Source organism: Miniopterus schreibersii (assembly GCF_964146895.1).
Source record: "Miniopterus schreibersii genome assembly, chromosome: 18".
NCBI lineage: Eukaryota > Metazoa > Chordata > Mammalia > Chiroptera > Miniopteridae > Miniopterus > Miniopterus schreibersii.
Window position 1 is genome coordinate 23368817 of NC_138121.1, and position 23660 is coordinate 23392476.

General features: G+C 44.7%; 1 protein-coding gene across 1 annotated transcript in view; it reads right to left on the bottom strand.

Moving 5' to 3' along the window:
• Nucleotides 1-23374, bottom strand: part of LOC308548052 (polycystin-1-like protein 2) — a gene marked incomplete at both ends in the record, with an annotated part of 84418 nt that extends 61044 nt beyond the window's left edge. Inside the window, 8 exons of the mRNA XM_081119068.1 lie at nt 1055-1132; nt 3583-3987; nt 4943-5163; nt 12909-13056; nt 15509-15619; nt 18699-18884; nt 20886-21050; nt 23074-23374. Coding sequence (XP_080975194.1) covers nt 1055-1132; nt 3583-3987; nt 4943-5163; nt 12909-13056; nt 15509-15619; nt 18699-18884; nt 20886-21050; nt 23074-23374 — 1615 coding nt within the window. The remainder of the gene's footprint in view (nt 1-1054; nt 1133-3582; nt 3988-4942; nt 5164-12908; nt 13057-15508; nt 15620-18698; nt 18885-20885; nt 21051-23073) is intronic.
• Nucleotides 23375-23660: the final 286 nt, after the last annotated feature.

Below are 23660 nucleotides of genomic sequence, written 5' to 3' on the forward strand. Positions count from 1 at the left end.
ACCGAGCTTGGACCAATGAGAGGCAGACTCAGGACCTCTGCTGGAAATATCAACCAGGACGTGCTCTTTCTCCTCTGGGCTTAAGGACTGAAGCCTGGGTCTATTTTGCTACGGCTTGGGAAGAGGGAATCAGAACGAAGTGACACAGAACCAAGAAATGGAACCAGATTTCTGAAGACCTTGAGTGGCTGGATCCAACTGTGCCTAAACCCTGGACTTTTCGCCTTCTGAGTTGATAAAAATTTCCTTTTGACTTAAGCCAGCTTGAACTGCTTTTCTTTCCCCTTGCTACTTAGAGTCCTGGCAAACACATTCAAGGTGATCTTTAAGTTCTGTGACAGCTACTGTTGGCTGCCTACCCCACAGACATTACCCATCCCTGCCTCTCGGCTGCCAGAATCCACCTCCTCCCATAGAGCTGAACATGCTGAATGCCTGCTTCCCAGCATCCCTTATAGCTGGGGCACATAACCCCACCCTGGCCAATGGTATCTGAGAAGAAGACTGCTGGGGACTAGCAGGAATGATTTTTCACTGATAAAAAGAGGTGCATAGGAGGAAATGGGCTTCTGCTGCTGGAAACCGCTGAGCTGACCTGTGATGCCTGGAACTGTAGCAGCCATCGTGATTGCATGAGAAGCAAGCCTAAGGATGAAGCACAGTCTCCGAGGACGGTAGAGCAGAACAATAAGCTGGTCCTGGGTCTTTGCTGCTGACACTGAGCCACCGAGCCAACCCTGAAATTATCTCCTAACTTTTTAGTATGTGAGATAATCCTTGAACTCGAAGCCACTTAGGTTGGGCTTTCCGCTACTTGTAGCCTAAAGCATCATAGCTAATGCAGACTCAGATGTTTTGGAGCCCTGCATCAGTGGTTGAATGTTTTACTGCATACTTTGTTGCCTCTTTAGAGTAACCGGAGAATTCTTAATGTCTGTAGAGCAAGATAAGTATTCGAAGTCCTGCTTTGAAGAGCTCCTCACTAGATACCAAGCAAGTGCAATGCCCTAACTCCTGGTCACAAGTTTTACACCCCCTCCCAGAAAGCTCTTGCCTGCAACAGTGATGCTTCCGATTTCCAAACTCAAGTTTGAGAGGGCATTCCTCGCCAGCACGGTGACCAGAAAGGTGCCTGCAATGCAAAAGGTGAAAAATTATGAGTGTCGTAATAAACCGATTAACTCGCGCTGAGACAATTCTCCCAGCTTGTGCTTCCCCAGTCCCCCGATGGCAGCGTATGGATCTTTCATCCTCTGAGCATTTAATGAACCCCTGTTGTATGCCAGGCATGGTGCAAGGGGCCTGGGGTTGCAGAAATGAATGAAACATGGTTCTTGTCCTCAGGGCCTTATGGTTTGATGGACACGCAGGACAGTGCCAAACCATGGTAGGAATCCGCATGGGGGTATTGTGGGCACAAGGGTAGGTGGTCACTTTAACCTCAGAGGACAAAGTAATGATTTATGGGATGGGGAAGGGGCTAGAGCAAAAGTTCAAAGGAGGAAGGGTGCTCATTAGTTAGATTAAGAGGAGATTCCAGCAGAGGGAAAGACAAGACAGGATTTTAGAAAGGGCTGAGAAGGGAGGAGATGGGAGAGAAGAATTTTTAAGATTTATTTGGAGAGAGCACAAACACATGTATATTCTACCCCTCCTCCCTCATGGGGAAGGGTGGTGGGTGCCAGCTTCTTCTCTCTGTTTTTTTATAGTGATTATCTTTTTTAAAAATATATTTTTATTGACTTCAGAGAGAGGAAGGGAGAGGGAGAGATAGAAACATCAATGATGACAGTCATTGATTGGCTGCCTCCTGCATGCCCCCTGCTGGGGATTGAGCCCGAAACTCAGGCATAGGCCCTGACCAGGAATTGAACCTCGATCTCCTGGATCCTAGGTCGATGCTCAACTGCTGAGCCACGCCAGCCGGGCCCCTCTTCTCTTCTGAAGCCCAGAGAGAAGATTATCAGAGGGGACCCTTGGAAAGCTCTGAGTTTGGGAACCCCTGTGGACAGGTTCCTTACTCATGCCCTTGCAGGAATGGTGTATGACACAGGGTGGAGCAAGAGGGAAAGAGGGAGGGAGTTAAGGGCTGCATTTCTGCATTTGGGAAATAACACAGTCTGCTGGTAGCAGGCCAAAGAATAGGTAAGAATTTTCTATGGGCCAAATGTTTCCCTTGGGGAGAGAGGGTGCTGAAGAGGGTAGTGAGAATGAGAACACAGAATGACCCTGTTGGTGATCCAGAAGCAGCAGCAGCTGGGAGGATGTGTCCAGATGAGGGAGAGGCATGACCCCAGCCCTGGAGCAGAGGGACCCAGGCGGGGACCTTGACAGCCCAGACAAGCTCCTATAGAGGCCGTTGCAAACATCTGCTGGGCCCGGAGAACTAAGGCCGGCCAGGACTGGGCCAGCCCCACCGAGTGAGAGCCTTCCTGGCTCCATTGCCTTCCTCTTCACCCCCTTCATCACACGAGTCATCAAAATCTGTTTTTCTTGTGGGGAGAAGAGGACTGCTTGCCATCTAAGAGTAAGCCATGAAGTCATGGGACAGGCTGGAATTTTATCTATTATGCCCTACTCGGTAACTTTTATAGGAGACAAAAATCAATTTGCGTTTGAATTATAGCCTATATGTTACGTATAGTTTCCATCATCATCTCATTTCATTCTGGCTTCTTGTGTTCCAACCTGGACCTTTGGTATCTGGCAACGTTCCAGTGTTTTTCTTCTTGAATCTATTGTCCTTTTTTTTGGCCAGATCCCCTGCCGACGGTATGGTAGCCCTGCACTTGCATAGCATTACCCTCTTTTTTGCACACCTCTGAGACCCAGCGCAGGGGATGCTGTGGGCAGGGCCCTGGGTGGGCTGGAGACTCTGAAACCTCATCAGGTTCCTGCCTGCTGACCTCACCACACTGCCCTCAAGGACTGTGCTCTTTTCAGATTAAATGCAAATGTACCCTGTGGTCTCCTCCCCTGGCTGGTGCCAGCCAGTCTGTCCCCAGCCAGTCAGTTGCCCTATCTCTATTCCAGCTACAATTATGACACTTCCTCTCTTGTCCTCTCTTCTGTTCCCACTCTTCAGTTTTCACCTCTCTCCCCCCCAAGGGCATAGACTGCGGTTTCCCAAACACACTCTTCTCTGAAAATGATGGAAGAAATCAGAATACTCCTGCTCTCTTCCAGTGGTTCTCAATGGAGGCAGTTTTGCTCCCCAGGGGGACAGTTGTCATTGTCTGGAGACATTTTAGGTTGTTGTGACCTAGGAGGCCGGTGCTGCTGGCATCTAAGGGATAGAAGCCAGAGATGCTGCTAAACATCCTACAATGCACAGGACAGCCCCCACAGCAAAGAATGATCCAGTCCCAAAGGTCAGAAGTGCCAAGGTTGAGAACCCCTGTGACAAATAAGCTCCATGAGGGCAGATAATATTTGTCTCTGCCTTATTCTGTGACTCAGGTTGGATGCTCTTAACCATGTTGTGTCCAGGACACATTGAAACCTGGCCGGCAGGACCCTGGATTCTAAGTTGGGAAGGGAAGAGGAGGGAGGTTTGGAAAGGGAGCCACCAACCCCAAGTACCTTCAAGAGGAACTGCCACATGGTAAATTCCAGATGGCTGTCCAAGGCTCTCCTCCTCATGGGAGAAAGATGCATTGAGTCCTGCTACCTCAAAGGTCAGCTCTTCTGGGATACCATGAGCCACTGAGATGTTGACCCGTAGGTTCTGTCCAAGCTCCAAGTGGTCAGAAGCCCAGGAGGCCTGCAGCCCTGACAAGGGCTCCATGAAGAGGACTGTGATATTTGTGGAGGGTGCCGAAGTGATGGTGCTGCTGGTGGCTCGGATCTCCAGGTGGTGCATCCCCGGGCCCATCCATTGCTGGGCTGCTCCATCCAGGGTGAGATTGTAGGGGAGTAGGCCCCACTGTGTGGTAGACTCAGCCAGGGTTGTGTTATCTGACAGCACAGTATAAGTCACCCCCGTTTCTAGGTGGGGTAAGAAACATTTAAGAATGTTGATTATACTGAGATAGTTTAGACTCAAGCTCTGAAGTGAGATTCTGGATATAGACATGGATATGGATATAGCTATAAAGACATAAGTAAGGCTATACCCAGCTCTATTAACAGTGGTTATCTCTGTGTATTTGGTTTATGAGTTTGGGGCCCTCTCTGCTCATTTGTATATTCTAATTTATTTATACTAGGCATGTGTTACCTCTACTGAGAGAAGAGGTGGTATTCAAAATATTTAACAACTGAACTGCTTGGGTACAAACTAATTAAAATGGATGTTCTAATAAACCAGAATGGATACTGTGACCAATCAGAATGGATACTTTGACTAATCAAAATGGACATGATGACCAATCAGAATGGCCTCTATGACCAATCAGAAAAGAAACCGTGACCAAGGAGAATGGACACCAGCCATAACAGCTGCTATGGCTGTAGCAGTGTGTGCAGCTGAATATCAGCCCTGACTTGGGGCAACATAACTGTACCAAGCTGGTCAACACTGGCAGCATTGAGATGGACTCAGGCCCATCTGGTAGCACCCCCAGTACTATTCGGATACCCTCAACAAGGAGTGTCTTGTAAGTTCAGTTCTTGAGATGGATATATGAGCATGCAAAGAAGGGCCTTTGGAAAGCTAGGAGCTCTCACTAGCTTAGCAGCCTGTGACTTTGAACCTTTGACTCTGAGCCCTTCCTCCATTTCTTCATGTGTAGAATGGAGATAACAGAACATACTGGGCGGGCAAGTATATGTAAAGCACTTAGATCAGTTCCTGACACACACGAGGCACTAAACAAGTGAATAACTGAAAAACCAATTTGATAAGTGATTGCTGTTAGTATTTACTAATGCCTGGGAGTTGGATGGATAAATTTGGGGGAGATCAAGGTTGCCTTGACCTTGACCATTTCTGCAGACTCACCTCCACCGAGTTCCACCTGAATCCACATAGGGTCCTTGAAGACAGCCCGGCAGAGAGGGCTGGCTCCTGACTTGGACAAGCCAGAGCACCCAGTCACACGGAGTCTCTCCAGCCTGTCTCGAATTGTCACTTGCTTCTGAGCCGTCACATGCCACTCACTAGTTGTGCACTCAGCAAACACTGTGAATTCCCCAGGGGTTGTGAATTGGTGGGTCACGTTGCTAGACAAACTGCCAGAAACAGAAACATCACCAGCGTTGGGAACATACAAACATTTGCATTCACCTGGGTGCATAAGTGCAGTCACCCACCTCACACCTTCTGTGCTCTGCAAAGATAAACAGATGAAGGAAATGATGCTATACAACCAAGTTCTCCGTGTTTGCAAAGGTGACAATGAGATGTCCTAGAGCAAGTGAGAGTGGAAGAAATAGCACTGACCAACCAGGGAACTGAATATTTGGCTACAAGTCCTTTCTGAGCCTTATTTGCCCCATCTGTGAAATGAGGTCGGATTCCAAACATCAAAATTATGCGTTTGTTTTCTTCTCATTTTCCCAAGGGGACTAATTAAAAATCTCTAATATCGTCTGCAAAGATGCACATGAACGTCTCCTCCCAACCTCCCCCCATCTCCTGTCACATTCCTCTTTTCTAACTATATGTTCACTGAGACCTTTTTCAGGTCCTACATGCCACCTCTTGCTCACCTCAAGGCCTGCAAGCACACTGTCTGTGCTCACACTTATGCTCTTCCTTTGGTTCTCGGCTTAAACATCACTTCCTCGGGGAGGCCTTCCTTAGGTTCCCTTTACTGCCGTAGCTTTGCTGCTTCTCCTAGGTGACACTCGTCCCTTGTGTGCTTGCTTATCCATTGCCGTTCTTTTCTGCTAGGCCGTTAGCACGGTGTCTGCCTAGCTCTCTGTTATATGCTTGGCACTTAGCACAGAGCCTGGTACATAGTTAGTGTTTGAGAAACAATTGACAAATGAACATATTTGTGAAAAAGCTTAGAAAACAGTAACCTGATTCTTGGTGCCAGCCAAGATGCAATAAGCCCACCATAACCTATTTCCTTCATCGATCACTACTCTACACTTGGACAGAATTCAAAAAGAAACTACCTGAAGACTCAAAAGTAAAAAGTAAACAAACAAAAGAACAGGCAGATTGGGGAGGAAAGTCAAAACTTTAAGAATCACTCCAGAAGATGGGAGTTTCCTGTTTTTCGTCTTTAAAAAAACAAACAAACTCCTTTATCTCTTGGCTTTGCCCCATAAGTAGCCCAAGTCATGGAACTGCCCAGTGAGTGAATAAAACAAAAACCCCAAGAGAAATCCCCCTTGGTTAGCCGGAGAACCAGGAAAAGCGATCCTGCCAGTGAGCGTGAGAGTACAGAGGAAATACCCATTTTTGTTTTGTGCTGTTGCTTTCTTTCTCTCCTGCTGGCCCTGCACCAGGCTCTCCTCTCTCGAAGCTATACTACTGACCATGTAGGGTGATGCAGACACTTGAATTCTCACTAAAAATATTCATCTTCCTACCCAGAGGAACCATGAGAAAGGACCTGTGGGAGCTGGAGACTGTGGGGAAAACCCTGAAAAAAAGATATCTAGACATGAAGATGCCCTAATTCTGTGTATTGCCCGGCATAAATCATGAACTCAACCACAGACTACACATGTATAGAAGAGACCCAAAGAAACGTAGCAAAAGCTCTGTGAACTAAACTAGAACATAAACCACCACCCCGAGTGATACATCAATGGGACAGACCCAAACAGGTTTGAAAACTGAACTGACACGGGGAATACCACTCATAGAAGGCCAGTCAGAATGTGTAGTCTGAATGCAACTGGGTTTGCTGCCTACAAAAACAAAACAAACAGAATTAACATTTTCCAGAGGATTTTAACAGGACCCAGAGTCTCAGAACCTTCTATTCAAAATGTCTAGAATACAATCCAAAATGACTTGATATATGAAGAATCAGAAAAATGAGATCAGATTTCAAGGGAAAACAATCAGTAGATGTCAGTTCTGAGTTGACTCAGATGTAGGATTTGTCAGACAAAGACTTTTTAAATTGACTTTTAGAGAAAGGAAGGGAGAGAGAGAGAGAGAGAGAAGCATCGATCAGTTGCCTCCCACACACACCCCGACAAGGGATCAAACCCACAACCTGGGTATGTGCCCTGACCGGGACTAACACCCACCACCTTTTGGTATATGGAATGATGTTCCAGCAAACTGAGCCACACCAGAGAAAGACTTTTAATCAGCTATTATAACCATGCTCTATGAGGTCAAAGTAAATGCTGTTCAAATGAATGAAAAGATAGATATTCTCAGCAGAGAAACAAAAACTATAAAAAAGAACCAAATGGAAATTTTAGAAATGAAAAACGCAATACCTAATATTTAAAAATTCACTGGATGACTACAGTAGCAGAATAGAGACAACAGAGGAAAAGATCTGTGAATTTGAAGACATAGCAAGAGAAATTATCCAATCTGAAGAACAGAGAGGAAAAAGATTACATTTTTTAAAATGAGCGGAGCATCAACAATCTGTGTAATAATATCAAAATGGAAAACATTTGTGCCATTAGAGCACCAGTGAGAAGAAAGAAATTGGTGTAGGAAAATGTATTTGAAGAAATAATAACTGAAAACTTCCCAAATGTGGCAAAACACATAAGGATTCAAGAAGCTCTGTGAATCCCCCAAAGGAACCCCCCCACACACAAAAACGTAAAGAAAACCACACCCACATACATAATAATCAAACTGCTGAAAATCAAAGATAAAAAATCTTGAAATCAGCCTGAACAAAAGGACACATTACATATGAAGAAAATGGTGATTTGAATGACTATAGATTTCTCCTCAGAAACCACAAAGGTCGGAAGACAGTGAATGACATCTTTAAAGTGTTGAAAGAAAAGAATCGTCAACATGTAATTCTATATCCAGCAAAAATATCTTTCAGGAATTAAAGCAAAATTAAGACATTCTCAGAAGTAAAGAAATTCTCTAAGAGAATTGGTCGCCAGAAAACTGACTCTAAAGGAAATGGTGAAGGAAGTTTTTCCAGTTGAAGGGAAATGATACCAGGGGAAACTTGGGACTTCAGGAATGAAGGGAGAGCACAAGGAATGGTAATATCTTGGTAACCGTATAAACTTTTTCCCCTCTTAAACTTCTTTAAAATATGTATGATTATTGAAAGGTGTTTCAATGTATGTAGATGTCCTACATACGACAATTTTAATGTAAAGGTAAGCAGGCAAAGGTACCTATATGCTGGTAAGGCTTCAACATTTTACTTGCAGTGATATAATAGCAATTCTAAGCAGACTGTAAAACGTTAGACATGTAAATGGAAATACCAAAAACAACTACTAAAAAAGTAATACAAAGAAATATAACAAAAATAGCCATTAGTTAAGTTAAAATGGAATACTAAAAATATTCAGTAATCAAAAAGGAGTCAAGAAAGGAGAAGAACCAGCAGCAGGGGATAAACAGAAAACAAATAGCAAAGTAATAGATCTAAGTCCAACTGTATTGATAGTTGCACTCATTGCAAATGCTCTAAACATATAATTCACATATAATTCAAATATAATTCACACTATTCAATGATGTTAGAATCCTTGGAAGGCACAGGAGGATTTCTGGGAGACTGGTCACGTTTTGTTTCCTGACCTGGGTGCTAGTTACATGGGTGTGTTCGTTGTGTAAAAATTAATTGATCTGTATCTTTTTGTGCACTTCCCTGTTTGTGTACTGTGCTTAAGTAAATAGTTTAAAAATTGGTTCAAGACTCTGTCACTCACTGATTTGTGTACACCGCTTTGATATTCGATGTTAATGGGATGCAACTTAAAAAGAAAGTGGAGAAGAAAGCTCCCTTTTGGTCTTTGCTTATAATGCTCAATCGTTAATAACACCAGAGTCTGTGTCATTTTGTTTATGTCGCTTACAAATCGCCAGCCAGCTCGGTGGATGAGGCCATCTGACCGAATCAGGCAGTGTGATGGAATGGAAAGGGTGGGAAAGTGGAAATAAGATCTCCTAGGGCTCCTGGGGTTACCTGCAAAACCTAATGACTCAGTTAACCCCTCTGAGCCTCAGTGCCCTTGTCCATAAAATGAGGTGAGAGCTATTCCTGGCTGGGTTGTAAGGTTTAAATGAGACCCCAGCTGAATAACTATCTGGCATATAATAGACTCAAATATTGTAGCTTTTTGTATAATAGATGACATTTATGCATTTAGCCTATTAAGATAAAAGCAGTAGATACTTTTATGTAATATTAATATAATAGTAGCAATTACCTAATTTTTAAGAATCAGCTCTGTACCAATTTTTCTTTGTAGTCCCATCTACTCCTCAAAATTACCCAGTGAGTATTAGTTAACACTGGCAATACTAGTAATCACAGATCATGTCACTCCATGGCCTAAAAATTCTTGTATATCCTTTGTAGCGGATATGGTGGCATGTCACCCAGATTCCACCCTTCAAGACCGAGGCCTGCAGCAGCACTGGCATGACAGTGGCCGAGGGCTCACAGCTGAACCATCTCCAGCAATTCTTCGCCAAACAGAGCCGCCTGTCCCGAGGTGACATCCCCTCCCCAGGGACATCCTGCATCCAGTGGCAGCTCAATGTCTGTGGCCCCTGTGCTGCTACTGCATCTCCCCCTACCCCATCTTAGTACCCCCAGGAAACCTCCTGCACCCCAAATCAGAGCCTGTTTCCTGGTGCTTAACCTGCATATGCTCCTAAAAACAGCCCCTTTTAACTGGCAGGTATCAAGGCTCTTCATCACCAGACCCCTTTTGAGTTTTCCATCTTTAATTTTCCCCACATACCCTTGAACTCCCGGTACAGTGAGGTGCCCACAGTTCCCCGGGGACGCCATGGTCCTTCACATGACTTCCCTTTTTCCGCACCCCCTGCTCCTGCCTCCTATTTCAGGTCCTCCACCAAGGACTTCAGCTCTACAGTCCTTTCTGACAGTCATCTCCCACAGAGTCCTCTCTTCTGCATCTCCCAGCAGCCTGTGTATATCTAAGTCGCTCTGAGGCTTATGCTGGCCTGTGCACGGTGGATTTCCAGGGAAGTCCCTCTCCAGGCTTGGCTTCAAGAGGAGAGGACTCTGAACAGAGGAATAACGGCAATCCCCGTATCTGTCAGTAGGTGGCACTGAGGTACCTGGACTCAGACAAATTTCACCTTAAAATTGTTCCATAAGGCACATAATTTCAGAAATGTAGGAAGTTTTCGACGACAGAGAAACAAAACAGGCTGCCATGCAAGTATATGGGGAATGCAAGGCAAGAAGGAGCTTCGAAAGGAGAAATCGACTGACGTTTATTATGCTATCTCTGTTGGAGGTTGGATTCTCCCCATCAGCTCATGCTACTCATCTACAATTGGAGACAGAGCGTCCGATTTAGGTCTTAGCCTAAGGAGGAATTAAACAGAAGTAGGAGTCTGTACAAACACATAAAAGAAAAACGCAGTGATGTCCATACAAAGTATGTGACTTCTGTACACTTAAAACTCATGCCATTGTTCATATTGTAAATTGAATGCTGAGGCTGCTAATCCTGATTAGAAAGTATCAGAAATATATTTCCCAATGTTAATAAAAATGATAGAAGAAGGTGAGTGGGTAGTTTCAAGGTCTAACAAGTCTTTAAAGAAGAGGAAATTTGATTATTTGGGTGGGGTGACTGCGGGGGGTATCACCATCTATTTCTTTTGAAAGAGAAAAAAAACTCCAGTTGCTTTCACTTAGAGCTAATGTCCAGAGGGATTGCAAATGTGAAGCACTGCTTATTGTTGTTTGTCTTAGGTTATGAAAACATTTAATCACACAGAGAATTCAGAGAGCAATATGACAAACACCCTTGGACTCACTCACCATCCAGAGTTGACAAATCTTTGCATTTTGTTCCATTTGCTCCAGTTTTTAATGACAATTTATTACTAGAAAGTCCTTGTGTAACTGAAAGTCTTAGCAGGGCTATAGACAGTGAATTTTGACTTATGCCAAACTCAAGTTCTATAAAATTTGGGGGTTAAGGATTGTATAGCTTAGCATTTGTTGTTTTATTGATGAAATGGTAGCAAATGGAAAGAAACCGGCAGCACAATGCCACAGGTATTTGTATTAAACACTTTTTCCCAGAAGCATCTTCACATGTAATTTCTCATTTTACTCCAATCAAGGCAGCAATCAATATAAATGTGACTGAAGGAAACAGAAACCCAAGACCAGGGGTTGCTTCCAGGTCTAACACATTAGCAGTGCCTGGGATTAAAACCCTAGCCCCTGGGCACCATTTTATTCGGCACAATGCCTGAGACCTCGGAGCACTACTGAATCTGAGACCTGGACTCACTGGAGCAGGTTTGGTCTGTGGACAGGGCTGGCCCCCTGTTTGCTTCACCCCACCCAGTGCTTTCGGGAATGCTGGCACCCACGGGACTAGAACCTCTAGCTCCCACAAGGTAGAACTAAAGATATTTGGGGGCTAGAAGGGAGGCTTTTGGGCCCCCATGATTTCATGGGGATCCATGTTGAACTGGGGGTCCCTGTGAGGAGTCCCAGAATCCAAGAGGACCTGGATTTTCTGAAACAGTCTAGGGCACCCCTCCTGCTAGGGCACCCAGCAGGGCAGAATGGAGTTTACCCAGGCCCCGGTAGGACTTTGAAATGTTATGAATTGGGTTTGGCCACTATCAGGATGGGGAGGTAACTGTTTTCTGGAGGATGGAGGGATAGGCTGTACTGTGTGCTGTGTAACCCACCAGGGACATCAGAGCCTGAGCTCTTTTCAAGGCCAGACAGTCCTGCTGACATCACTAACTGTGTGACTTGGACAGTACCACTATACCTTTATAAAAACAAGATAATAATTGTCTAGCTCAGCACCATCCAATGCAAATAGTATGAGTCACATGTGTAATTTTAAATGTTCTAATAGCCACACTGAGAAAAGAAACAAGTGAAATTAATTTTAATAATTTATTTTCTTTAACTAGATATATCCAAAGTACTATCACTTCAATGTGTAATCAGTATAAAACTTATTAGTGAGATATCATACCTTTTTGGGGGGAGGGGAGACTAAGTCTGAAAATCCCATGTGTACTTTACATTTACAGCATATCTTAACTGACAGCAGCCACATTTCAAGTGCTCACATGATGAGTGGCTATTATATTAGCACAGTTCTAGTGAGATTGTGTGTGAAAGCTGCTTGGCTGGACTATTATTAATATTGCTACTTTTATTTTTATTATCCTTACCAATAAAAAATGTTCCCATACCCAGGTGAGCATCTTCTTTACCCCGTTATTGACTTCTCAGAGAGTGACCCAAGAGAGATTCTACACAGAGCCAAGCCGAAAGGACCCAGCTCTCCATGATTGTTCATGTGGCCTCCATAGTGAGAAACCAGTAAGCATCAATTTCTCCCATTCCCGTATGTATGCCCCTTTGTTCTATGACTCTGCCATTTTCCATCAACAGGTGTAGTCTGTTTCTACACCTGTTGAAACTGGGCTTGGCCATGAAACTTTCTTTTACCAATAGCTCATTAGGAAATGCAGCACAAGTAGATTTGAAATATGCTTGCACATTGGGCCTTGCTCTCACTAGTTCTTAGAAACTCTTCTGCCACCATGCAAATGAGCCTAGACTAGCCTATTGGGTGATGAGCGACACGTGCCCCTAGCTGACATTCAGCTGACCACTGGACACATGAGCAAGGCCTTTCTAGGCCATCCAGCCCTAGCTGAGCCAGTCCAGACAAGAAGATCCACCTAGCTGATTTAAAGAACCATGGCAAATAATAAATAGTATTGTAAGTTTGGGGATATTTTGTTATGCAGCAAAAATTGACTGATACATCCTGACACAACATTCAGAGATTCCCTTTACCTGGGTGGGTAGTAGGGATCAAAAGTGTGGCCATCCCCCATACTAATTGCACAGGACAGGTTTCCAGTGTAGGGGGAGAGGAGCCACGTCAGAGAGATGGTGACATTGTCAAAAATGAAATTGTCATTGGACACGGTCAGCTGCAGGCCTGCAAAGGAAAACACAAAAGTCGGTGTGCCATTGCAGAGCAAAATCGCATGTTTAAAACCAACTCTCTTCTAACTACCTGTCCTGCATCTTTCGGTGAGGCTTTCAAAGTTTTAAAAATTTTAGTTTTGCTTTTTAAAGGTCTTTTGAATTTTATATTTTGTTCATAGATAACAGAATTTGAAATGTATAACCTCCCCTCCTATGCACACTGCAGTACCTCAGTCCCCTAGTTGTGCTCTTCAGAAGCAACCACTGTTATCAGTATCCCAGATCACCTTCCAGAGATACCTACACATTCACAAGCACATACGTACTTTTCTATTTATACAAATGGTGCCTACTGTATTAATTATTTGACACTTTTCTTTTTTTTCTTTTTTTTTTTACTTAGTGTATCTTGGAGATTGTCCTATATAAATTCAGTTAGAGCTGCTCTGTTCTTTTTAATAGCTGCACAATGTACCATAATTTATTTACCAGGATTCTATTGATTGTCCAAATGTATTTTGTAATGTTTAAAAAGACAAAAGGCCAAGCACCTTTAAATGTACTTGGCTAAGGTGGCCGATGATTCATTGTAAGCCATTTAGTGCACATTAAATTTTACAAAAACTTGAGCTTCTAAAGTTGGCATGGAGATGGAGCGAAGGGTAGAATTTGCTGGGTCTTCACACAGCCCTGGGCTGATTTGTGCAACATAATCTTTGTTTCTGGGCACAAATGGGAAAGGGAAAGGTATAAGAAGCTGAATGGAAGTAAAAAGGACTTTCATGAGCTACCTGGGGAAAGTCACGATGCACCTAGGCCCTTCTGGGCACAGTCAGGGGTGGGACTTCTGATTAAAGTCCCTCCCTTCACAAATCAGAACCTGATTGTGATCAGAACACACTGATTCACAAGGGGACAGGATATTTGAAACAAAGTTAGGGCAGAAAATCTGGACCATGTGGTTGCCAGACCCAGCTCGCCCCCTCCCCTGAGCTATGCATTTGTCCAATGACAGCAAACCAGGATTGGCAGATCTCCAAAGGAAACTCTTTGTTGGTTAACAAAACCACCAAATGGAAAGCACGGCCAAAACACGTGGCCTCCTCTTCCCAGAAAATAGAAGATACCTGCTCACTGTTATTCCACCCAAGCATGCCCAGCAAACTAATGTCCCTGTAAACCTGTCTTCCATGCCACCCTCCCCTTTCTCTACCCTCTCCTCCGCGTGGTCCTCCCTTCTCCTGTACCCAAGGACCCTGCTCTCCTGGATGGCCCCTGGGGACCCCAGCATTCCCTGACTCATCTTTTCCCTTCAGAGCTCTTTGCATCATTGCACTCGCCCTCAATAGAAGTAGCTGTTCTGACCCATTAATGTGCTGGAAAGCAGCATAATGTGGCTTCACAGCCGTAGGGAAAACTGGCGTCCTCATAAACTGTTAGTAGCAATATAAATCGATACAGAGATTTTGGAGGGTAATTGGGCAATATCTACTAACATTTAAAATGCATACCCTGTGACCCAGCATTTCCACTACTAAGAAATTCTCCTCTAAAAACAATCCCAGGCACATGTCAAGATACATGCACAAGGATATACAAGAGAACACTGCATAGTGTTACATAACAACAAAAGATCGGAAGCAATCTGAATGTTTATCAAGAGGGGACCTGGTTAAATAAATTTTCACATAATCTTATGATGGGATACTATGCAGTTATTAAAAGAATAAGCTAGTGACTTGGAGAGATGTCCAGGACTATATATATATAATATTATATATATTATTATTAAGTGAAAAGAATAAGTTGTAGACTAATATATTTTACATGATTATATTTTTATAAAAATATACATAAATAAATTCATACATAGCCGTGTCTATCAAAACATTTTTAAAAGCAGGAAAGAACTTATTCTAAACAGTTAATAGTGGTTTGGTTAGGGGGAATAGAATCGTAGAACTAAAGGGAGAAATTCTTCCTTCTTGATTTAGAAAACTTTTGTAAATTGTAGTAATGTGGGTTATTCTTAGGACTTTTGAGATTTGAATTTTTTAAAAGTCCCCATGTGTACTCAAAAGGCAGCGAGCATATGGGAGGGCGGTGGTTGACCGGGTGTGCTGTGGGGGTGGAGATCTTTTGACTCCTTTCAGCAAAATAACCTTGGGTTTATCTGTTGTTTATTGAGTCATCCCATGAAATTTAAATTGAAAGGTCCTGGGGCTAAAAAGAAATTTATTTTTTTTTAACTTCTGGCTTCACAGCTCAGTTTCTGCAACAGGGCCCTCAAATACTTTATCCCCAGGCTAACCAGGCCACAGGGCAGCAGTTTTGGATTAGGAAATCTCTTAGCACACAGTAGATTAACCCCCATGGGTGGCTGCTCCCTCTGCTTCGAGGGGGCTGGACCTGGCATGGAAATAAGAAGGGAATTCCCACGCCCAGGCAAGCTGGGGACTCACCTTCCCAACACTGGTACTGCACCCACAGGTAGCTGCCCCGGGTGGGGCACAGGTCTCCAAAGAAGGTCCCATTTGCTGCCAGCTGGCATGCCTGCAGCCCCTGGCACTGTCCTGGGAAGCACCCGCATCCCAGCAGAAGCAGGAATGGTGAGGACATAAAAGGATAGGTTCAGACAGAGATGAAAGACCTCGCATTCATTCATTCATCCACCATCTGCCCAACAGATATCAGTTGGTATCTACTAAAGACCAGGCACTGTGCTAGGTCCTGGAGGAGAGAGAAGCAGGATTCTTATCCTCAAGTAGTTCAGGGTCCAGCCCAGTGGTTCTCAAACTTCAGATTGCACCAGAATTCCCTGGAGGGCTTGTGATTCAGTAGATGTGGAGGGCAGCTTGAGAATTTGCTTTTCTAATAAGCTCCCAGGTGATGTTAATGCTGCTGGCCCAGGGACCTCCCTAGTCAGGTGGCCTAAAGTTGAAACCTACACCTTGAGGACTGGCAAAGAGAGGACAAGATTAGAAAACCTGTGGTTACCAGGGCACCAAGTGCCTGCAGGAGGGAGGAGCATGGGGAGCCCAGGCCAGAAATTCAGGGTCATCCCAATAGTGATATCTCTCCCTCCCGCCTATGTAGATGAATTAAATTCGTACAGAGAAGCATGGGAGAAGGGGCAGGCAGATGCCATGGCCCTGATTTCCTTCTTGGCGTATAGCAGATCACCTGCTTTCACGGGACCCTCCAGGCCCAACAGCAGTCATGGCAGCAGAGAGGAGAGGGCTCCCCTGTGTCCTGGACGATGGAGATTTCTAAGGCCTTTGCACCCCTCAGGAGGATGCAAAGAGCCCCTGGATTCCCGGAAAGTGAATCATTGCCATGGGGCAAGTACAGCTCAGAGGCAGATTTAATCTAATTTAGAAAAACAGGTCCTAGAGAAATTCTCCTATGTGAACAAGAGATGCTACCAGGAACATTTTGTTCAGCATTACTCACAATTCAGCAAGGATTAAGACTCAACCCATACAGCTCTCAACAGAGGAAGAGACAAATTGCTGCACAGGCGTACAATAGATGAAACAGATAAACTAGCACAACATGTATCAAGATAGATAGTACTGTGAGCAAAAAATAAAGACAGAAAAGAGAAAAAAAGCACATTGCAGATACTGTCTTTACTCCATTGTATGCTCTTGCCTCCTTTGTCAAATATTAATTGAGTGTAATGGCGTGGGTCGATTTCTGGGTTCTCTGTTCTGTTCCATTGCTCTATATGCCTGTTCTTGTGCCAGTACCAGGCTGTTTTGATTACAGTGGCTTTATGGTATAATTTGATATCTGGTATTGTAATCCCTCCAACTTAGTTTTTCTTTCTCAAGATTGCTGCGGTTATTTGGGGGCTTTTTTGGTTCCATATAATTTTTCGGAGTATTTGTTCTAAATCTGTGAAATATTTCATTGGTATTTTAATAAGGATTGCATAGATTGCTTTGGGTAGTATGACATTTTAATGATGTTAATTCTACCCATCCATGAATGTGGTATATTCTTCCACTTGTTTGTATCTTCCTCTGTCTTTTTTTTCAACACCCTATAGTTCTCCAAGTACAGGTCTTTTACCTCCTTGGTTAAGTTTATTCCTAAATATCTTAATTTTTTTGTTGCAATGGTAAATGGGATTTTTTTTTTTTTTAGTTTCTCTTTCTGACAGTACATTATTGGTGTATAAAAATGCCATTGATTTCTGGGTGTTAATTTTGTATCCTGTTACATTGCCGAATTCATTTATTAAAACTAGCAGTTTTTTGATGGAGTCTTTAGGGTTTTCTATATACAATATCATGTCATCTGCAGATAGTGACAGTTTTACTTCCTTCTTTCCAATTTGGATGACTTTTATTTTTTCTTCTTGTCTGATTGCTGTGGCAAGGACTTCCAGTACTGTGTTGAATAAGAGTGGTGACAGTGGACATCCCTATCTTGTTTCTGTTCTTAGGGGAAATGGTTTTAGTTTTTGCCCATTGAGTATGTCCTAAGAATCCCAAAACACCAATCAGAAAGAATATATGCACCCCTATAATCATAGCAGTGCTCCTTAACAATGGCTAAGATCTGGACACAGCCCAAGTGCCCATCAGTAGATGAGTGGATAAAAAAACTGTGGGACAAATACATGATGGAACACTGTGCAGCTGTAAAAAAGAAGGATCTCTTACCCTTTGGGACAGCATGGAGGGACCTGGAGAGTATTATGCTAAGTGAAATAAGCCAGTCAGAGAAAGACAAGTATCACATGATCCCACTCATATATGGAATCTAATGAACAAAATAAACTGATGAACAAAATAGATCGAGAGACATAGAAGCATGGATCTGATGAATCTCAGAGGGAAGGGGGGTGGGGGGTGGGAAGAGATTAACCAAAAAACTTATATGCGTGTATGCATAGTCTAGGGACAGAGACAACAGTGTGGTGGAGGCCTGGGGGGCGTGGGTGGGTATGGGGTGGAAGGGATCAATGGAGAAAAAATGGGGGACATCTGTAACACTTTCAACAATAAAGATAAAATTTTTAAAAAAGCACATTGCAGAATTACACACAATATGATACCATTTTTATAAACATTAAAAACCTGTAAAGTGATACTACATAGTGCTTAGGGATGCATACATAGAAGGTAGCAATAAAAAACACACGCATGTGATTAATAAACTCTGAACTCATGACAGGAGTAGACGAGGGAAGGCTTCACAGAAGTGTTGGCTGTATATCCAATGTTGTATTTGTTTCTTTAATGGGGGAATCTTAAGCAAATATGGCGTAATGTTAAGATTTGACAAAGTTGGGTAGTGGAGCTATTGGAGTTCATTGAAATATTTTTTATTCTTGTCTATATATTTCAAGTATTTCAAAATTTTTTAAAAATTAAAAAAAGAAAGTGATGTTTCTTGCACCCAAGTTGGGTGGGGAGCAAAAAGCTCACCTGATCCACTGAGGTCCAGTGAAGGGGTGCGCTATAGCTTTCTTGCTTCCCAGCTTGGTGCTATGGGCAGAGACTGGCTAGTTTTCTCAATGTTGGAGGCTCAAGGTCATATATGAGGATTGTTCGAGCCTTCCAGAACTCTTGGTTGGGCGCAGGACACCAGGGACTGCCCTGAGCTCACAGCCAGGGCTGTGGAGCCCCTGGGCCCTACCTGCTACTTCATCCTTGACGCTGACCCAGCTGCATTCCTCCTCCAGGTCCAGGGGGTGGCCAGCGTCCTGGGTGCAATAATGGGGAGTCTGGCGCCCGTAGAAGGCATCCTGGATCTGGATGACCTCCCCCGAGCCACAGTGCATGGTAGCATCGAGGCCCTCGCAGGCCAGACTCTGGCCGACACCTGTGCAAAGGTAAGGAGACACTTAGGAGGAATATGGCCATGGGTGGGCAAGTGCCTGGTTGATGGGAAGTGGAAGAGTCTCAGGGGTCAGGACTGTGAGATGCAAGGACTCAGCAGAAGCTGACTCAGCAGAGGTAAGAGTATGGCTCTGGAGCCAGATGCCCAGGGCAGATCCAGCCCAGCCACCCAGAGGCTGTGTGACCCTCTGCAAATTACGGAGCTTCTCTGTGCCTCCTCTGTATAGGGAGGAGTCTATACCATATTCCACAGGGTCATTAAGAGGATTAAAGAAGTTCATACACTCTAGAGTATGGGCTATTCAAGTGGCAGCTATTATTCTACCTTTTTCAAGTACCTTCCTTGAGCGTTATTTGAAAACAATGCCTGACACAGGATAGATGCTAAACAAGCATTTGTTGAATGAATGGTTTCAATGAGTCTTCATACTAATCCTGTGAGCTGAGCTAATATTCTCCCCATTAGGAACATAGTGGGGCTCAGTGGGGTCACTGTGCCAAGACCCCACACCAGCCCTGCTCCTGGCACCTGGTCCACGCTCAGTAAACACTGGTTGAAAAAGAACGACCTGCCTCAGGTGTGCATAGCCAGAAAGTGGGAAATGCTGAATTCAAACTCGGGCCTATCTGCCTGGTGGGAACGCCACCAAGTAGGGGTTGAGACCAAATTTGTGTTCATTTTCTATGGCTGTTGTAACAAATTACCACAAACCTAGTGGCTTAAAACAGCACAAATATAGTTATGAAGGTGAGAAGCCCACTAATGGGTCTCACTGGGCTGACCTGGTTCAGGTCTCATTTCTGTCACTTCTCCACTGTATGGCCTTGGACAAGGAGCTTACCCTTCCTGAGCCTCACTTTCCTTAGCTTTATAATGGGCCTACAATAGAATGGTGGAGGGGCTTCTATTAAGATGAATAAATGCACATGGAGTGCCTAGCTCAGCACTGGAACGTCTGCTTGATGGCCTTTAGTTCTTCACAGTGTGACCTCCTGCCAGGGCTCCAAGACCCTGGGGGCTGACAGTCTGAGAGGCAGGCTTGACATTGGGGTGGCAGAGGGAGCAGGGACTTAAGGGGGCTGTGATAAAAAGAGAGGGAAGTTGCATAATGTACAGACCAGGGAGGGCTTTGTGGGAGCTTCCACATTTTTAGAAGTAGTCAGGCATGGGAGTTAAGCCAAAGTGCATCTAGTTAAAGCTGGGGGAGGGGAGGAATGGAGCAGGGGATCCTGTAAGTGTCCGAACCCAGGACAGGGTCTGGGAGTCAGGAGCTTAGAGCTAGGGAGAGTACTGGGCCCAGGAAGCCCAGAAGCTTCTATCAAGCCTGGCTTTTGGGCCAGGGAATGAGGAGGAGGCTGAGCTCCAAGGCCAGGCCCCACGCCAGTCCCCACCTGGTGGGCAGGACCTGGTGTGTGGCCATGGCCCTCTCCTGCAGGGTCTCTTATACACAGTCCCCAGGGCCTACATTGGGGCTCAGTCATGGGCAGCAGCTAGACAGGGCACAGGGGAAGAGCAGTTGCGAGTTAGTGGGATGTGGGCATTGGGGGCACAGACCTAGGCTGGCCAGGGAGCAGGAGTCAAGGGTGAGTGAGCATTTCCCCCTAGATGCAGATATATGAGGAAGAAAGACAGAGAGAGGCAGCAAATCTGATAGGCAGGTGAGGGGACAGGGAGAGCGAGGCTGTGAGCTAGGGAGACAGAGCGAGACACAGAGAGACTGAGAGTCACATAGGCGGAGACAGGCGAGCATTTAGAGATACACAGAGAGAAATCGAGAGACAAACAGAAGCAGGGAGACAGAGACTGAGAGAGAGAGACACATGGGGATAGACAGCAGAGACAGAGACAAGTGCGCAGTTAGAGAGACACAGAGGGAAACAGAGTTTCAGAGACAGGAGCAGAGAAACACAGAGAGAGACAAAGGAACAGAGACAGAAAGAGATGGGGCAAAGGAAGCAGACCCCACAACAGAGGCCAACTCACCAAACTCGCAGATGAAGGCGAAGGACTGCGTGCAGTTGTCCGAGGCAGCCCACCTGGAAGAAGGGTCCCTCCCAATGAAGCCGCAGGTGTTGGGAGCAGGAGAGGCCTGCCCTCCGTGCCAGTGGCTGTAGTTCACGTTTGAGGTGTCCAGCCAGATCCCCGGCCCTGCGATGGGAACACGACCACCAGAACTTGGAAACGTTCTTCTGACCTTTTTTATATAGAAGGCTTGCCCCAGCTCAGCTCCTTGTATGCAGTAGGTACTCAATCAGTGCTTACAGGCTGAAGGCCTCTCTTTTCCATGCAAGCGAAGAGGCATTTCCTACCCTTTATGCTCCAACACTCAGGCATAAAAACTCGACCTAAACCCCGGGATCTCAAGTTGGAGAGCCTGTACAAGGTGGTTTGACAAAATAGTGAAGCTTTCAGCTCTAACCATAACCTACAGAGGGCACAGAAGTGTGCCTCGGGGTGTTAAAAGGCATTTCACACAGAAAGGGGCCCTTGTCAAATATACCTGGGCACTGCTGAGTTACAACGGAAGCAGTTTTCCTTACTTCAGGACCCTTCAGAGCCTTGAACCCAATGATGTTACTCGAAGAAGTGTGTGCGTGTGTGTGTATGTGTGTGTGTGTGTGATATGGAGGTATTTCAAGGCCTCTAGAGATCTACAAAACACTAGATATAAAATATTTACTGTGAAGACTCAAAAACATATTAATTTTTAAAAGAAAAGAAATCCATACAAATGTTTAAAAATTTTTAGAGTGAAGAGGGGTATAACATACTCCCATTATTGTTATGTTTCTTGTGAGTTATCCCAGGCTGAATTTTATCCATGTATCAGCACCCTTGAGTGCCTGAAATCTATTTTCCCAAATGCCAATATATTGCACACAGTGCCCTGTCTCTTGCTTATTAAATAACATTACATATTGAAGGTTGTTACATATCAGCCTACTCAGATCTACTTCATGTCCTGTAAAGCCATGCAGTATCCCCTGAAGACTTTAAACAGACCCAGCTCCTTTAAGTCCGTATACATGGATGTTCAAAAAAAGAAACCCAAAAAACAGAAACCCACAAATTGCTGCATCTCCAAAGCAAGAAACCATTCAGGAGATATTGCCCGAAGACACATTTCAGAATTTGCATCCATTTGGCCATGAGCTTCCCAAAGTGAACTTCCCGTCTGCCCCTTTATTAAAGCATGGCCATCCACTCTGATGTATTTCTCTAGGTACTCAGCCCAGACCACATTCTGCTTTTCTAAAACCCAGTAACTTCCACAGAGCAGTTTGAGATGGTGGGACATTGGCTGGAGACCTCACTACCCTTCCCTAGATGTGTCTTCTTGAGCAAGGCAATTCCTCTCTCTGGACTTCATTTTCCTCACCCATAATATAAGAGTAGCAATGCCTACCTCATGGGGCAGGTGTAAGGATTAAATAAGAAGGTTTATTTGTCCATTCTTTGATATGTATGGGCACGGGGGGGGGGGGGCGGGGGGGCGGGGATTGGCCCAAATATGGTTCCTTCCCTTGAAGAGCTTATTGTCTATGGGGGAAGACACCTAAATAACTAAAGTCATGCCAAAGGGGTCCTACAAGTGCACAGAGAAGGACTCACCTGATTGTGCCGGGGTTGGGGGAAGGAGCCCTCCCAGAGTAAAGGGTAAGTGAGAGTTCCCAGGAGAACAATTGAAATGAGACTATCCCTTGTGAACTGAGCCCTACAAGGGGGTGGAGGTGGGGTGGGGAAGGCATGTGGAAGTGCTTTGAAAATAGCTTAGTAATTATTTCCTGAGGCTCAGTTTTCTCACCTGTAAACTAGGGACAGTAATAATAATTATATTATCAGTTATCATGAGGATTCAACATGATAACAAACATGAAGCATTCAGGAGAGTGCTGGACACTATTTTAGCAAGAACCAAAGAATTCGCATATAATATTATTATTAGGCATATGCAAAGCAACTCAAGTTTCTAGAGTGTCAGCTATGTGACGGACTCTGTGCTAAATACTGTGCATGAATTATTTCATTTGATCCACAAAACAACCAAAAGGGAGGGTTTTCTTACTGTGGGAATGGGACATATTAATGTGTTTTATGGAGCTCTGGGTAGAGAGCAGTGGTGAGATTGCAGCCACAAGCTCCTGTAAAACATAGTTATCACAGCACCTACCTTCTGCGGTTCCATTCTGAGCCGAGTTCCCTGTGAGTCCAATCCACCATTCCCTGTCCTGAGAGATGTGCTTCTGTAGAAACTGCTGGGTGCCTTCATCACGAACAAAGACCAAATGGCCTCCTCGCCCTTCACACCAGTTCTGGGCACCATAGAAAGAGCGGCCAAAAGGCACAAATTCATAGCAAGAGTCTCTGAAAGCCACTTGGCTCTTAGAGCAAAAGCCGCCCTCCTCTGGCTTAGCAGTAGTGGCGGTAAACCTCAGAGCAAGCCCCAGGAGGACCAGGCCTGCTGCGCTCATCCTTGAACCACGGCTGAGGAGTCTGCGTGGAGCTGGCTCTCAGTCCTTCATATGCTCTTGCCTTCACAGCCATCTGCCATCCATCTTTCCTTCTCTCTTTGCATCAAATAATAGTGACTACCTCTTGTGTAAGAAACAATGGCTCAGAATAAATGTGTCTGCTGTTTTGCTTCCCCCAGCCCTTTGTTTAATGCCAGTTTCAAATACAATTAATTGGCAAAATGGTCTTCTAGAGAAAGATAAAGCTGCTATGTCGCCTGGCTTTTTGTCATTCGGTCAACTGTTA